This window comes from Otolemur garnettii, unplaced genomic scaffold (assembly GCF_000181295.1).
Source record: "Otolemur garnettii isolate 467f Iridium unplaced genomic scaffold, OtoGar3 scaffold00018, whole genome shotgun sequence".
NCBI classification, from domain to species: domain Eukaryota; kingdom Metazoa; phylum Chordata; class Mammalia; order Primates; family Galagidae; genus Otolemur; species Otolemur garnettii.
Genome location: NW_003852413.1, coordinates 23,366,759 through 23,381,317, shown reverse-complemented (window position 1 = coordinate 23,381,317; position 14,559 = coordinate 23,366,759). Strand labels below are relative to the sequence as shown.

Sequence of the window (14,559 nt, the reverse complement as noted above, 5' to 3'; positions counted from 1 at the left end):
TATGTATAGGATGTTTTTTGTGTCAGATGCTTATGTAAGAATAAGCACATAACAGGCTGTTATATCCTTGGCAAAACAAAGGTCATCCCTTTTCACTAAATAGAATAAACCAGACTAAAAGGAATCTGAAGTAATTGAAAAAAATTTAAAAATTTATATCCCTGTGTTATGTTAAAGATTATTTAACATACTTTTCTCCTGGTTAAAACATACATTTTTTTCTGGTTGCTCTATCATTACCTCTGAGAGAGATAGATATTAATTTTAACGGCTGTACTAAAATGCTAACATAGCTGTAGCCCTTAGATGATACTTTAGCTGGAAAAAAGTCTGGTTGAGTTATACTCAACCATTTTTTTCTGCTTAGAAAAGAATTTAATAGCCTATAAATTCTAGTGTCTTCAGACAGGTATTTATTATTTAAGGTCTTAAAATAAATATGCCTGTCTTAAACAAATCAGGTGGTTTAAAAAACTTTGCAAAACAATCCTTCACTTGTTCACAAATATATTTTCTATTCATATTTATTACAGTTTGAACTTTAAAAAACAAACCCTGCCAATATTCTTAGCTTAGATAACAACACTGTTATCTTAGTTCACATAAATGATTGCAAGAAATATTTCATATACTTCATATATCTTAGTATCTTATCTAAGGCTCATAACAGAGGACTGTAATCACATTTAACTTTGCAGATGAAAAAGTTGGGATGATGAGATGCTGGGTAACTGTTCTAATAACTAGAGTGACTACTTTTCCAAGTTGCTTTTCATTTTTTGTTTGCACAGCTGGCTCTCTGAATTCTTTGCGGGGGTTGGGGGGGAGGGGGAAACACAACTTTTAAAGTTCTTTGAGTAAAGTAACTCTTCCGGAAATCAGATACCAATTACAAAAACCTTTCAGATGTTATATAGATTAATTTAATTTAATCATCAAATTAGTCTTGGAACATGTCCTATAGGTTGTTCAGAATTGCTCCATGGAAAATAACTTATTTTTCTAAGTGTACAAATGATTGTCTCCAAAGGAGAAACCCTGGGGAGGTGCACAGTTCCCCTTTAAAAACTTGCTTATAATTACTTTCTTTTTTAAGTAGAATGAACTTTTTATATTTAACTAGTCATGGGATAATAGTGGATAACTCAGTGTGACTCTTACCATAGTACAGTCATATCCAAGCAAACAATTTTTTTCCTTGGAGTATTCAGCTGTCCGGTAAAATTATGAAGACTTGACAAACCAGGTTAATGCTTACAGTCCCTGGTAAAACTTCCAGGGAAAAAGAAGGCTATTTGGAGAATAGATAAAATTGAAACTGTACTGAATTTCTTATTTTATTTTTAAGCTTTCCTTTCTCCAAAAAAATATACATCCACAACTGGATTCAGAGAAATTTTGTCCTTTCTTTTTTATCTGAAAGGAACCACACACTGATCATAACATGTTTCATATGTACTCAATAACTTACATTTGGGACAGAGGGGGTCAGCACAGCCCACCTTGGTTCATCCTAATGTTATTTTCAAATCAGGTCAAATACTATCTTTGGATTAATTAGCTGCTGATGGAGGTTTGATAGAGGGGATACTGCACGATCTTCTCATGATTAACCTGACTTCTATATCTGGTAGATTATCCTGCTTAGTCTGTAAACACCCTTCATCAGTGGCTGCTAAATGAAGATCAAATCGAAGAGAAACGGATTTTTTCCTTAATCGAGGGTTATCTTTAAAGAAGGAACCTTCCCATTCTTTAATAACTTCATCCACTTTCTCTGTCCTGCAATGATAAAATAAACCTTTTAATATGAAGAAGTACGAGTATATTAGAAATATGTGATGTGTATTCTATATGAAAACAATCAAGAAATTTGTATAATTTATCGTTTATAGAATTTATAATATATACACATACACTTTAAAAATCATTTGAGTATGATTTCTAAGGAATTCTATGGAATTTCTCTGTAGGAATTGTCATATTTTGCTTGTATTTTTAGGGAAAAATGGTGAATTAAGGATCAAATACTCTTCCATCTGTTTTTATATGTGTATTTATGTCAGATTAAAAGTCACAGCATATTAAAACTATGTTTGAAAACATTCAAAGAAGATTGATTACTGGGATTACTTAACTAAAGTGAATTTCTTTATATTTGTTAATTATTATTTCTCAGTCAAAGTTACTTTACTTACTGAATAGTGCCATGAGCTTCAGTGCTCTCCTTCACAATATTTCCATTTAATATTGCCTGCTTGGTCACTGTTTCCACTTTTTCATTCTCATATTTTTGTGGGACTTTCGTCGAAAAAGAAATTTCATTTATGATGGCTGTGAAAATGTTGTTTATGATATATTAAATCACAATGTTGAAATACCGCTCATAATCAAATTATACATCAAACTTTTATTCCTATCGCTTGCTTTTTGCTACTTCGGAATGTTTAATTTCCTTATACAGTAATCCCTGTAAATGACACTTCACTTTTCAAGTTAGCTTATTTATATCAGAAACGTACCTGATGGTAAAACAAAACCAACTCTACTTGTAGTAGGTTTTTGGTCTTTTTTCCCACCTTGGATACAACCATAATATCTGAAATGGGAAAGAATTGTAAGAGCAACACTGTATCAGCAAATGATTGAAACAAACAGGAGAATGGATAAACTGTATTGTATACTCGTATACAATGAAAATTCTATTTAGCAGTGACAGAAAAAGAACTAAGGCTACACTGTATCTTTATGGATGAATCCCCCTAAGCCTAACAGAACACAAAAAGTTATAGCTACTTTTATAAAAGTTAAAATAATGTGCAAAACAATTTTATACTTTGTTTAGGGATACATACATACTACTCTAAAGGAATGTACGAGACTAATAAGTACTAAATTCTGAAGCCAGATTAGGTGAAGGGAGAAGGACATTAGGGAATGGTTTAGGTGTCCAGGAACTTCAACAACATTGGAAACATTTTATTCCTTTTTGGAAACATTTTACTTCTTAAACTGGGGAAAGTATGTATGCGAGTACTTTCAGGCCATGAAAATTTTCTTGAAATTTTCTCGTATATCTTGACATAGCATAATAAATAGCACAATAAATAGCATAATAAATTTTTAAAAAGTTATAGGAATATTATCAGCATCTTGAATGAAAAGGAATTTAAATTTACAACCATTTTTTTATACATGTAAAGTTACACATACACAGATATGTTATATGTGCATGTATATAACAATATATATAAAATATATATACATACACAGAGGGTGCCCAAAAATGTATATACATTCTAAGAAAGGAAAAAACTGTATTAAAATTGCAATACTCGACATATAACAATAACAAAAGATGAATACAAGTCATACTGAGTACCTCTTGTAATTGCAGAAGTCAAAGTCAAATGTGACTTGAGTATTACATATTTAATATAGTTTTTTCTTTCACAAAATGTATATACATCTTTTTGACGCCCCGTGTGTGTGTATGCATTGACATGGCACTTACAATGAGCCAAGTGTTGATTTAAGCACTTTTATAAACATTAACTGATTTATTTATTTATTTATTTTTTGAGACAGAGTGTTACTATGCCACCCTCTGTAGAGTGCCATGGTGTCACAGCCCATAGCAACCTCAAACTCTTGGGCCTAAGCGAGTCTCTTGCCTCGGTCTCCCAAGTAGCTGGGTCCAAAGGCACCTGCCACAACTCCAGGCTATATTTTTGTTGCAGCTATCATTGTTGATTTTAGCTGGCCTGGGCTGGGCTCAAACTTGCCAGCCTCAGTGTACATGGCCAGCGCCCTACCCATGGAGCACAGGTGCTGCCAACATTAACTCATTTAATCGTCATAGCTATGCTATGAGGTAGGTAATGTTACTATTCCCATTGTAGAGATGAGAAAACTGAGACACAGAGAGGCTAAGTAAATCACACAGAGTCCCTGAGCTAGTAAGTGGTATATTTTTAATTCAATTTATGCTATTCAAAATTTAGTTAATATCAAGATTTATTATAGGCTAAAGTTGTTTTATCTAGTTTTGTAGAGGACTCATAATTCCAAAATAAGCAAGAATAAAAGTTTCTTCTTGGCTCAGAGCCCGTAGCTCAAGTGGCTAAGGTGCCAGCCACATGTACCAGAGCTGGTGGGTTTGAATCCAGCCCAGGCCTGCCAAACAACGACAACTACAATCAAAAGGTAGCCGGGAGTTGTGGTGGGCACCTGTAGTCCCAGCTACTTCAGAGGCTGAGGCAAGAGAATCTCTTAAGCCCAGGAGTTGGAGGTTGCTGTGAGCTATGATGCCACAGCACTCTACCCAGGGTGACAGCTTGAGGTTCTGTCTAAAAAAAAAAAGTTTTTTCTTATGAGAACCTGAAGAGTTGGAGGTTTTGTCAGGCTCAGAGCTACATAACCTTATACATGATTGTAGGTTATGATGTGTGCATTAGTAAGAATTCCTCTTTTGACACCATTTCTTATCAGGACATCTTGAAGTCTTATCATCACGACTCAGAGCAATATTGCTCTCCAGATTGCAATATAATCGCATTATTATTTTGGTGTTTGATGTGTGGGGGTGAAGGCTGGCGGGGGGAGGGTGTGGCGGTAATATGTGAATTTCCCAACCTTTCTTTGTGAGTGGCCCATAGAAGGCACAGGCTGATCCTAAAAGAGATGAATGGCAAGGGAAGTGAAAAAGTGAAGCGAGGTCCTATTTAGAGCGACTCAGAATTAGATTTCATTCTAGCTGACTTTGTTGTAATAGCTGACGCTGGCAATTTGGGTCCTAGTGTTAGAGTGTGGGAACGGTTCTTCCGCATATACTTTGCAGCCCATACTCATCCTATTTCACTGTGTGAGTTCCCTGAGTACACCCTGGGGGTGATGGTTTCTTTAGATTTAACTCCTCTGACTACATACACAGTGACATAAGTCATTTTGGCCCCGGTCATGAACGATATGGAATTAGGTACCTGATTTCTTCCTTTTCTAAGAGGCGGCGGTAAGTTGCTATTTCTTGTTCCAGCCTCATCTTGGTGTTGAGAAGCATCTCATGCTCTTGAAGCTGCTTTTCGATGCCGCGCCTCACTTCCTGCAGCTCCTTTTCCAGTCCTTCGATCACGGCCTCCAGATCCTGCAGCTGCGTCTGGTAATGCTGCTCACTGGCGTGGAGGGAGTTTTCCAGGCCCCTTTCCTGTTTCAGAGAGATCTTCATCAGTCAATCGATAACACAAAATGTGTTTCTGAAACCTGATCCGCCATGTCTTCATTCTTTGCGTTCTTTCTTTAAAAAGGTTGCGATCGTTCTATCTCGCTTACACAGAACATATTTCCTGACAACTCTGTGTGCAACCCCATTTTAAAAAAAATTATATTTTATATACATTACTAGAGAGAGCTTACTATAGTTCCTAGAAATCCTGTGCCCAGCCAAATCCTCTGCAGTGTGGTTAACTTATTATCACTTTGAGTTGTTTTACTTTTACAATAATAAAAACATGGTATATTGAACATCAAAGCCAGAGCAGACTGCTCGTAAAAGGCATTTTAGGAAAAGGCTTAAATATTTTTCCCTTAGACGTCTCAATGGCATGGATAAAAGAGTCCACATTGTGAAGGTTTGGATAGTGACCGATCCTCCATCCTCCCTCCCATTTCATCACCTAGAGAGCTCTTGGATGACAAGCCAATATTATTTCATTTTTATAGGTATGAACTAAACTTCAGGTGAGTTGATTACAGTCCCTGCTGTGTTGGAGGGAGGTGGATATGTAATTGAACTAGGCTCAGGGATAGAATTCAGTAGCCCTGCTTTACAGTTCCTCACTGCAAAGTAATAGATGATAGTCACCTCCCTCCCTTAATTGAGTAACATCTTGGGACTCAATGGGACAGTCACCTTTGAGATCCTTCTTACCACAGCATGGAGAGATTCAATTTCCACTTGCAGGTGGTGCCACTGGCGCCGGGCTTCCTTGAGTTCTGCTTGAGCCGCCTTTAAAGCCTCTTCATCCTTGTCCATTTTTTTGCTTATGTCTTCTTCTAGCTACAAGAAAGCCAACAACAACCACAACAAACAAAAACAAAGAGCGTTTTTGAAAATAAGATGCTTAAAAGCATTTATAGAAACATTATATAGGAATCAAATTATTTTTTCTTTAAGTTGTTAGAACACAAGTGTGTGTACCTAGTTACTAATTAAGCATGTGGCAAGTCAGTGGCATTCTCAGCCCCAGTTTTCTCTGACATAAAACGATTTCCAAAATCCCTTCCCACTGTGATACCCGGGGCTATGCAGAAAAGCACAACTATTTTAATGAAAAGGAACAGTTTTCAGGACCTACCTTTGTGACCTCAGATTCTTAATTTTCCAGTATTTATGGATCATTACAGAAGATTGAAAATTAGCTGCTATTTTCCCTCACATTTTCTGGTAGGCTGCTTTATAGAAACAGATAAACAGCTATACAACCAAAACTGATCGAGCCTATTGCTACGCTAAAGTTGTTGTTTCATCTATTAATTATCTATAACTTAATTATCGCAGGTTTTCAGGTTCAAAAAAACTTCTGTATTAAGAAAATCCAGTGTTGATTTAGCTTTTTCAAATGATATTTTTGGAAGGCATGTTAATTTGGGGCATCTGGGGGTAATAACAAAAATGGCATCTTTAAAGATTGTTTCTAAATGCCCTCATATTGAAAAGCAAGTGGAGTATTAACGTTGGAATTAAAAGTATCTGTCGACAGAATTTTCAACATTTGCCTCCAACAACAGTAGGAGTAAGATATACAACCAGATGTAGTATTTTGAAACAAAAATTAACTTTTCTATGTTCTCATAAAAATATAATTTAAAATTTAAAAATTTAATTTGTACAATAGTTTTTTTTTTTTTTTTTTGCAGTTTTTGGCCAGGGCTGGGTTTGAACCTGTCACCTCTGGCATATGGGGCCAGCGCTCTACTCCTTTGAGCCACAGGCACCTCCCCCCCCCACAACAGATTTTTTTCAAGGGAAACATCAGAGTAAATGAAAATCTTATGAATAAAGTTTAGGAGATGGTATTAAGCAACAGAATTTGTATGTTACTTTTTGTTTGTTGATCATGTGTTCTTAGAGTTGACTTGGCAAATTCAAACAGCAAGCAAAACATACCAGCAGAACTACAAAGGAGTAGGTAAAAAATTTTGGCAATACGAAAACATACAAATGCTGGTATCTACTGGTCTTGCCGATTCCAGGGATGGAACTGGAGGCTAAGCTCATATAGTAGCTAAATTTCCAAGGTAATTTCCAATGAACACCATATCCCAAAATTCAAGTCCTAGAGTGGTCCCCTTCCACACTGAATCTGGGCAGTGTCTTTCTGTGGCAGCGTCTTTCTGGGCAGTGTCTTTCTGTGGCAGAAGTGATGTGCCAGTGCTAGGCCTAAGCCCTACACAGCCCTGATACTTCTATGCTTTGGGGAGCCCTGGGACAAATGTAAGAAGTTTGATATCCTAGTGGAGAGATTATGTAGAAAGGCTGGATGGAGGGAGAACCTGAGGCTACATGGAGTGAGAGAAAAAGGCCCAGTTGTCCCCAGTGAGCCAGCCTGGTCCCAGCACTCAAAGGTGCCAGACATCTAAGTGAGCCACCCTGGATATTCCAGCCCAGTCATGCCCCAGGATGATTGCAGTCCCAACTAACATGATGTGGGGATCTCTCCCATGGAGCCTAGTCACTGGCAGAATCCTGAGAGAGAATACAAAGGTCATTTTAATCCACCAAGTTTTGGGTGGTTTGTTATACAGCAATTGGTAATTGAAACAGCTTATGTTTCTTTATTTTGTAATATTTAAATAATCAGTCTTTGAATTTAAATAATTCAACTTTCTGAAATAGTTGGGAAAAAATCTTCTTAGGTAGTGATATGTTAAAAAACACTTTAGATACAACTGTAGGCTTGCTTTTTCATTTGAATTTACTCATTTCAGCACTGTGACTTATATTTCTCCTGTTGCAAAACAAAGCTTTATTTAGCGTATAATTTCCAGAAATTGTTGTCTATTAATTTTCTTCTTATCTTTATAAAAGATGAGTGGACTATTCCAACACTCAAATGTCGGAGTGACTTTGCTTAATCTAGGATACTGGCTAGTTTTCATGAAGGCTGAAAATATTGCCCCATGTAAAATTAATGTTACTGAAAATGAGTTGCTAATGGAACAAAGGTCTGTGGTTTCCTAGTAATAGTTCTTCTCTTTTGGTGATCTTCCAAAATAAACTTTTGCTGTGTTGGGTACTTAGAATAGAATTTGAACACAGATATGATAGATAAACTCAAAAAAAGATCTCAAAATTTCTGAATCTTTGTTTCTAAGATATTTGTTTGCAAATTTGTTTAAAGACTCGAGGTATTAATTAATTGCTGGAAATGATGGCCAGTTTACATTGATACGAAATTAGGATTTAGCCCTTACCTAAGTTGGCTCTCTTTCTCTTTTTTTAATATTCAAATATTGCAAGCTTTGAATTAGAGATAAACATTTCTCATCTTACAGTGCAAAAGTAAAAATCCATAATCTAAATGGAGAATCATTATCAATTGGGGGGATTTTGATTGTCATAATTTATATCATTGTTTCTGAATGCCACGTTCACGTACTCAGATAATTTCTATTTATAACCATCTGACATAAAACTGGACTCATTAAAACGGTGCTAGAACCCTTTTAGAAATATTTCACTTAAGTTTTATTCTCAGAAAGTGTCCACAACAATGAAGTCTTACTCGAAAGCTTTTCATTTTAAAGCTGTTATTTAGATTAACTCTATAAATAACTCCTTCACAGCTTTGAAGGGTATTTGAAATGCTTCCTTCCTGAAGAATGTCTAGCAGAGGTTAGAGTGCATCATTTCCTTGTATGTTGACCTCATGTTTTATTAATGATAGGAGCCTCATAATTCACATACAAATTAAATGCATCAATCAACATTTATTTAGTGGTAATTTAACAATATAATCGCAGTATTTCCCCCCTGTCGTCCCAGTTACATTGCCGTAGAACCTGAATTCCTTCCCCAAATATGCTGCATTGAAAAGGAAATACTGTACCTCAGAGAGGCCGGGGCAGGAATTGGGTAGACATGGATTGTCTCCTTATTCTGGAAGGTGCCTGCCTGTATGAAATCATTACCTGGATCCTCGTTGAGAGCACCGTCTCTATCTGATTTCTGGTGAGGAGCTTTTCATAGTTTGCCCTGATCTCATTGAGGAGCTGGGACAGTTCCATTCTTTTCCCATCCTCCACCTTGGCTAACTGAACCTTATCGATGGGAGAGTCGCTGCGGCAGAGGCTGCTCTGTCTGCGCGGAGAGCAGAGAGCCCCGCGGAGCCTTAAAGATGCAGAGCTCCTTTTTCAGAGGCCCAGGAAATTCCTGTCTTTCTAATCAATTATGCAAATATATGGTAAACCCTTGGCTCCTGTTGTGGTCGGTGGAAATGTCATACTCTCCAGGAAGGAAAGGAAAATAAAAACATTCCTCATGGTAAAAATGAGCACTATGGGGGAGAAAGAGTTCATTGATACGGAAAGGAAATGGGGCATCCTATAGAGAATCTTATGTTTGGTTTTCCTAAGATATCGTAGGGAAATAAATCGGGTTCCCATACACCATAGTTAAAATGTGCTTTGACAGTTTTTCCTTACTGATTGGAATCTGTAAACAGAAGTGCTGTGCCGGGTCATTAGAATATGTTGTAAATCTTAAATATTCTGACGGTTATTAGAAAAAGCTACCATCAGATTAAGGTGGCAATTGTCATTGATCACAGGACGGATGGAAATGCTCCTTATTTCTTGGAAATGTGCACGGTGCAGGTCCTGGAGGATCCTGGCCTGACGTGTGCGATGTATGGAGGTGAATTCCTGAAGGCGTGTCACAGAGGAAACTGTAGCTAGAGATAAGTGCTAATTTAATAGAGTATGAGAGCGGCAAGAGAACATTTCTAGTGTTTTAACAAGGTTGAAGAAATAACAGCGTTTGATCCCTGTGGCTGCCAGGTGTACTCGTTGAGGTAAGAATTACTGTGGGCCTTCTCCTTCACTAGAGAAGGTCTAGTTAATGACAACTCCTGGGAATACAACACGTGTGACTCTTGTAACTTAAAAAAAGCAGCTTCATCCAATGAAGCTTCACAGTCCCTGACATTTGTGACCTGTGAACATGAGAAAAGGAAGGCTGGAGGGGTTAAGGCATCTTGCCTAAGGTCAAGGTCATACAGTAATGGCATGACATCATTGAGACTGGGGCTTTGATTACTTGCCTGTATTCCACATTTTGCCCCATCTGCCTCTGCACTCTCTCTGTCCCCACCCAAATTCCTTGTTCAGTCTGGCCAGCTGGTTATCCCATATGACTAAAATGTTTTTGAGAGTGGGCTCGGCGCCCATAGCTCAGTGGTTAGGGCACTGGCCACATACACTGAGGCAGGTAGGTTGGAACCTGGGCCAGACCTGCTGAACAACAGTGACAACTGCAACAACAACAACAACAACAAAATAGCCAGGCATTGTGGCTGGCACCTGTAGTCTCAGCTACTTGGGAGGCTGAGGCAAGAGAATTGCTTAAGCCCAGGAGTTGGAGGTTGCTGTGAGCTGTGACGCTACAGCACTCTACCGAGGGCGACATAGTGAGACTCTGTCTCAAAAAGAAAAAAAATTTTTTTGAGTGGCTCTATCATCATTGCTATTGGTAGAGTGGCTTGGCTCAATTATATCTGGAGCACAGTTCCAGAGATAATCAGACCTTGGCTCCAGCCCTCACAGGGCCTTTATAAATGAATCTTGCTCTTTTATTGCTGAATTCACTCATTTCTGTGCCAGTCTGTGCCAGGTAATCCCACAGTCCTCTCCAAACGAAGCTGGCCCTCCCACAGCCCCTGCTGAGAGGAGACATTCCAGGTCACTCCTGTGCTCTGTTTAATCTGACCCACCCCTTCCCCCCTCCTAGACCCTCCCCACCAGTCACAGCTTGACAATCTGTAGATTGGTCAGAGACCTATGAGGTAGCATGACACAAAAAGCTCTGACTGAAGAGGGACCCAGAAGACTATCTAGGCCAAACTGATTCTCTTTCATGGTAATGGAGACTGAAAAATATGAAAAGAATTCGGCATTGTGGTGGAGGAGAAGGAAGAAAGCAGTGAATTAAATTCAGGAAGGAATAAATTCAATGCTCCCTGCTACTTTAGGTAATCCCTGCTAACAATGTCTGCCTAAAACAGAAAGAACAACTGAACTAGATTCCCTGGAGGGCCATTCATTCCTGGCAATCTGCATTTTAAACAGACCTCTTAGGTATTTTTTTTAAATGCATCCTAATGCAGTGCTATCCAACAAAAATGTAATGTGAACCACAAACGCAAAACCACAAGTGTACAATAATTTTAAACTTTCTAGTAGCCATATCTAAAGCTATAAGCAAAACCAGGTATAATTAATTTTAATATTATATTTCATTCAATTTGATATATCCAAAATACGGCAATCAATATAAAATATTAATGAGATATTTTACATTCTTTAGTTTTGTGACTGTCTTTGAAATCCCAAGTGTCCTTTATACTTAAAGCCAGTCTCAATTTGGACAATCTGCATTTAGGCATTCGTTCAGCGGCTATGTGGCTAGTGGCTATTGGATCAGACAGTGCTGCTTTAAAACTTGGGCTCAGTCAGGTGACAGTTCCATACCTGGACACTTTACATGCATACTAGATTAAAGGATATAGTGTCAGATTTATTGGGGGGGAGGGTTTACAAGCATGTGAGTAATGAACTTAACTATTTCGAGATCTTAAATTTCATTTTTCAAGGAAAAGAATATTGCTCCTTTACTTTTCAGAAACACTTTGTTAAAAAGCCAATAACAATAGGTCATTAAAGGCTTTGGCATTTATAAAACTATGGGGTCTGTGCAACTTGGTGTAAACAAGTAGTTACAACCTATTCTCTTATGCTTCAGAAATCTTAACAGAAGGCACAAGCCAGGGTGTTATTCTTATAGGGTTTATCATAAATCCACTCTCGTTATACAGAAAAGAAAATAATTTGAAAATGTTGAACTTTATTAATAGGAACAAGTGCCTACTAACTGCTGATGTTGTGGTTGAGGACCTTGGTTTTAGGGACGTCCATGAGGTGTCGATCCATGGGTCTGCATATTAAAATCACTTGGGGAACTTTATAATGTTTTTCTTTTGGCAGGGGCTGGGTTTGAACCCACCAGCTCCGGCATATGGGGCCGGCACCCTACTCCTTTGAGCCACAGGTGCTTGCCGAAGGGAACTTTAAAAGATGGTGACAACTGTGTCTTCCTTCCAGAGATTTTGATTTAATCTGGCCTGGGCATCAGAATTTTTAAAAACTCCCTAGGTAAGTCTAATATTCTGCAAAGTTTGAGAGCTACTGTTTTAAATGTAAATTTCCTCCTGCTCATCTCTCTCTCATTCTTCAGCCAGAAGAAATGGGTTGTTAGTAAGAGGAGCTGAGTAAGATTCTTCGAGTTAAATATTGTCAAGTAGTTAATGCTGCACTTGGTATAATTCTGAGTCCACAGGCTCAAAATATCAGACAGATATTTTGCTGCAGCTCCCATTCTCTAGAGGGTGTGCATTAAATCTCATCATCTGGGGCTCCCACCTTTTCTCCAAGTGTTGCAACTGAGTTTTAGGGAACTTTGTAATTGTGGCTAGGAGGTCATGTTGTCCTTGATGTCATCTGTCCACATCTGTGCTGACTAAGACAGTCCTTATTATTTCCACCTGTCCCATTCACTTTGTTGGGGAAATATAATTAAAAACAAAAATCTTCCCTGAACCCAGAAATCCTATCCACAAAGGTAGGACAGAAAGAAATCACTTTTATTATTGAATAAGCAGTAAGTCAGAGTGTGATATGCATCACAGTCAACCCCCTATTGCAAAGACAGAGGAAATCTTATCCTTTTATATAGCCAAGTAGATACAATCTTTCACATACGTTTTTTTTTTCCCAAGACAAAAAAAAAAAAAAAAGTTAAAGTACTTGACAGCACCATTGTCACATAGCTCATCTTAATTTTACCTGGTGATCATCCGGGTTAGCTAATTGGCTTATCCAGAGGAAAAACAAACTCCTCTTATCTTTTTTCTTATTTATTCCAGATTAATATGAGGGTAGAAATGATTAGGTTACATTGTTTGTATTTGTTGGGCAAAGTTCAAGTTGTAGTTGAGCCCTTCACCCTGGGGGTGTGCTGTGTACCCTTTCGTTGTGCTCATTAGGTAAGAGTTTAACAAGCCCTCTTCCTGCTTCTCCTCCAACTTGAATTTAATTGTTTTTTACCTCCTGTAATTGTTTGTCTATTGTTCTCTTATTAGTATTGAGTACTTCTCTTATCTTTATGGCAGGAGGTGGTTTTGTAACTGGAAGCAAGAAACCAGCAGAAGTTAGGCTCCTACTTTTTCACAGAAGCCGGAGGGAGGGGTACTATTTCCTTTATGTTTACATCTCAAAGAGATGGCTCCTGGATCCTTGAGAAAGACAGTCTTGGGTCATAAAGCTGATAAAACCGTAAAGAGTTTTCAAAAGATTTAAATCTATTTCAAAGAGAAGAAAAAGTACTTCCAATTAGAATTTTTCAAAAGCACTTACAATTAAATTCTCCCTGATTAAAAATTATCTTACAGAGCTATGGTAATCAAAAACAGTATGATGCTGGCATGAAAACAGAACATAGATCAATGGAACAGAATAGGAAGCCCAGAAAGAAATCTAAACATAATATGGCCAATTAACTGTTGACAAAAGCACAAAGAGGACACATGGGAAAAGAATCGTCTCTTCAGGGTGGTGCCTGTGGCTCAAGGAGTAGGGTGCTGGCCCCATATACCAGAGGTGGCAGGTTCAAACCCAGCCCAGGCCAAAAAGTGACAAAAAAAAAAAAAAAAAGTCTCTTCAACAAATTGTGCTGGGAAACTGGATTTCTACATGCAAAATAAAGAAATCAGACCCTTATGGTATACCATATACAAACATTAACACAAAATGGTTAAAAGAGCTAAATGTAAGACTTGAAACAATACAACTCCTGGAAGAGACACAGGGCAAAATTTTTTGACATTGGCTTTGGCAATTATTTTTTGGGTATAGCCCCAAAAGGGCAGGCTACAAAAGCAAAAATAAATACATGGGCCACATCAAACTGAAAAGCTTTTGCACAGCAAAGGAAACAATCACCACCATGAAAAGGCAGCCTACAGACTGGGAAAAATGTTGGTAAATCACACATCTGATGAGGGGTTAACACCTAAAATTTGGAAATAACTCTTACAACTCAATCAGAAAAGCAAATAACTGGGTCAAAAATGAGCAAAGGATCTGAGCAGACATTTCTTGAAAGAATACATAAAAATGGCCAATAGGTATATACAAAAAGGTATTCAAGCTCACCAATCATCAGGGAAATGAAAATTAAAACCACATTACTAGGTTCAGTACAGTTGTTATGGAGCCAGCCACATACAC

At 37.8% G+C, this 14,559-nt stretch overlaps 1 protein-coding gene across 2 annotated transcripts; it reads right to left on the bottom strand.

Annotated features, from left to right (window-relative positions):
- Window positions 1–824: 824 nt before the first annotated feature.
- On the bottom strand, window positions 825–9,358 carry KRT222 (keratin 222). Of its 2 annotated transcripts, none has more exons than XM_012802991.2 (6): window positions 9,108–9,346; window positions 5,927–6,055; window positions 4,983–5,203; window positions 2,523–2,599; window positions 2,199–2,334; window positions 825–1,782 (listed from the first exon to the last, which is right to left on the bottom strand). In XM_012802991.2, the coding sequence occupies exons 2-6, from the start codon at window positions 6,029–6,031 to the stop codon at window positions 1,554–1,556; spliced, it is 768 nt and encodes a 255-aa protein (XP_012658445.1). In that variant the 5' UTR covers window positions 6,032–6,055; window positions 9,108–9,346; the 3' UTR covers window positions 825–1,553. The 2 variants fall into 2 exon arrangements, with proteins under 2 accessions (XP_012658445.1, XP_012658444.1); XM_012802990.2 differs by having other exon boundaries at window positions 1,416–1,782; window positions 9,190–9,358.
- Between the last annotated feature and the right edge of the window lie 5,201 nt (window positions 9,359–14,559).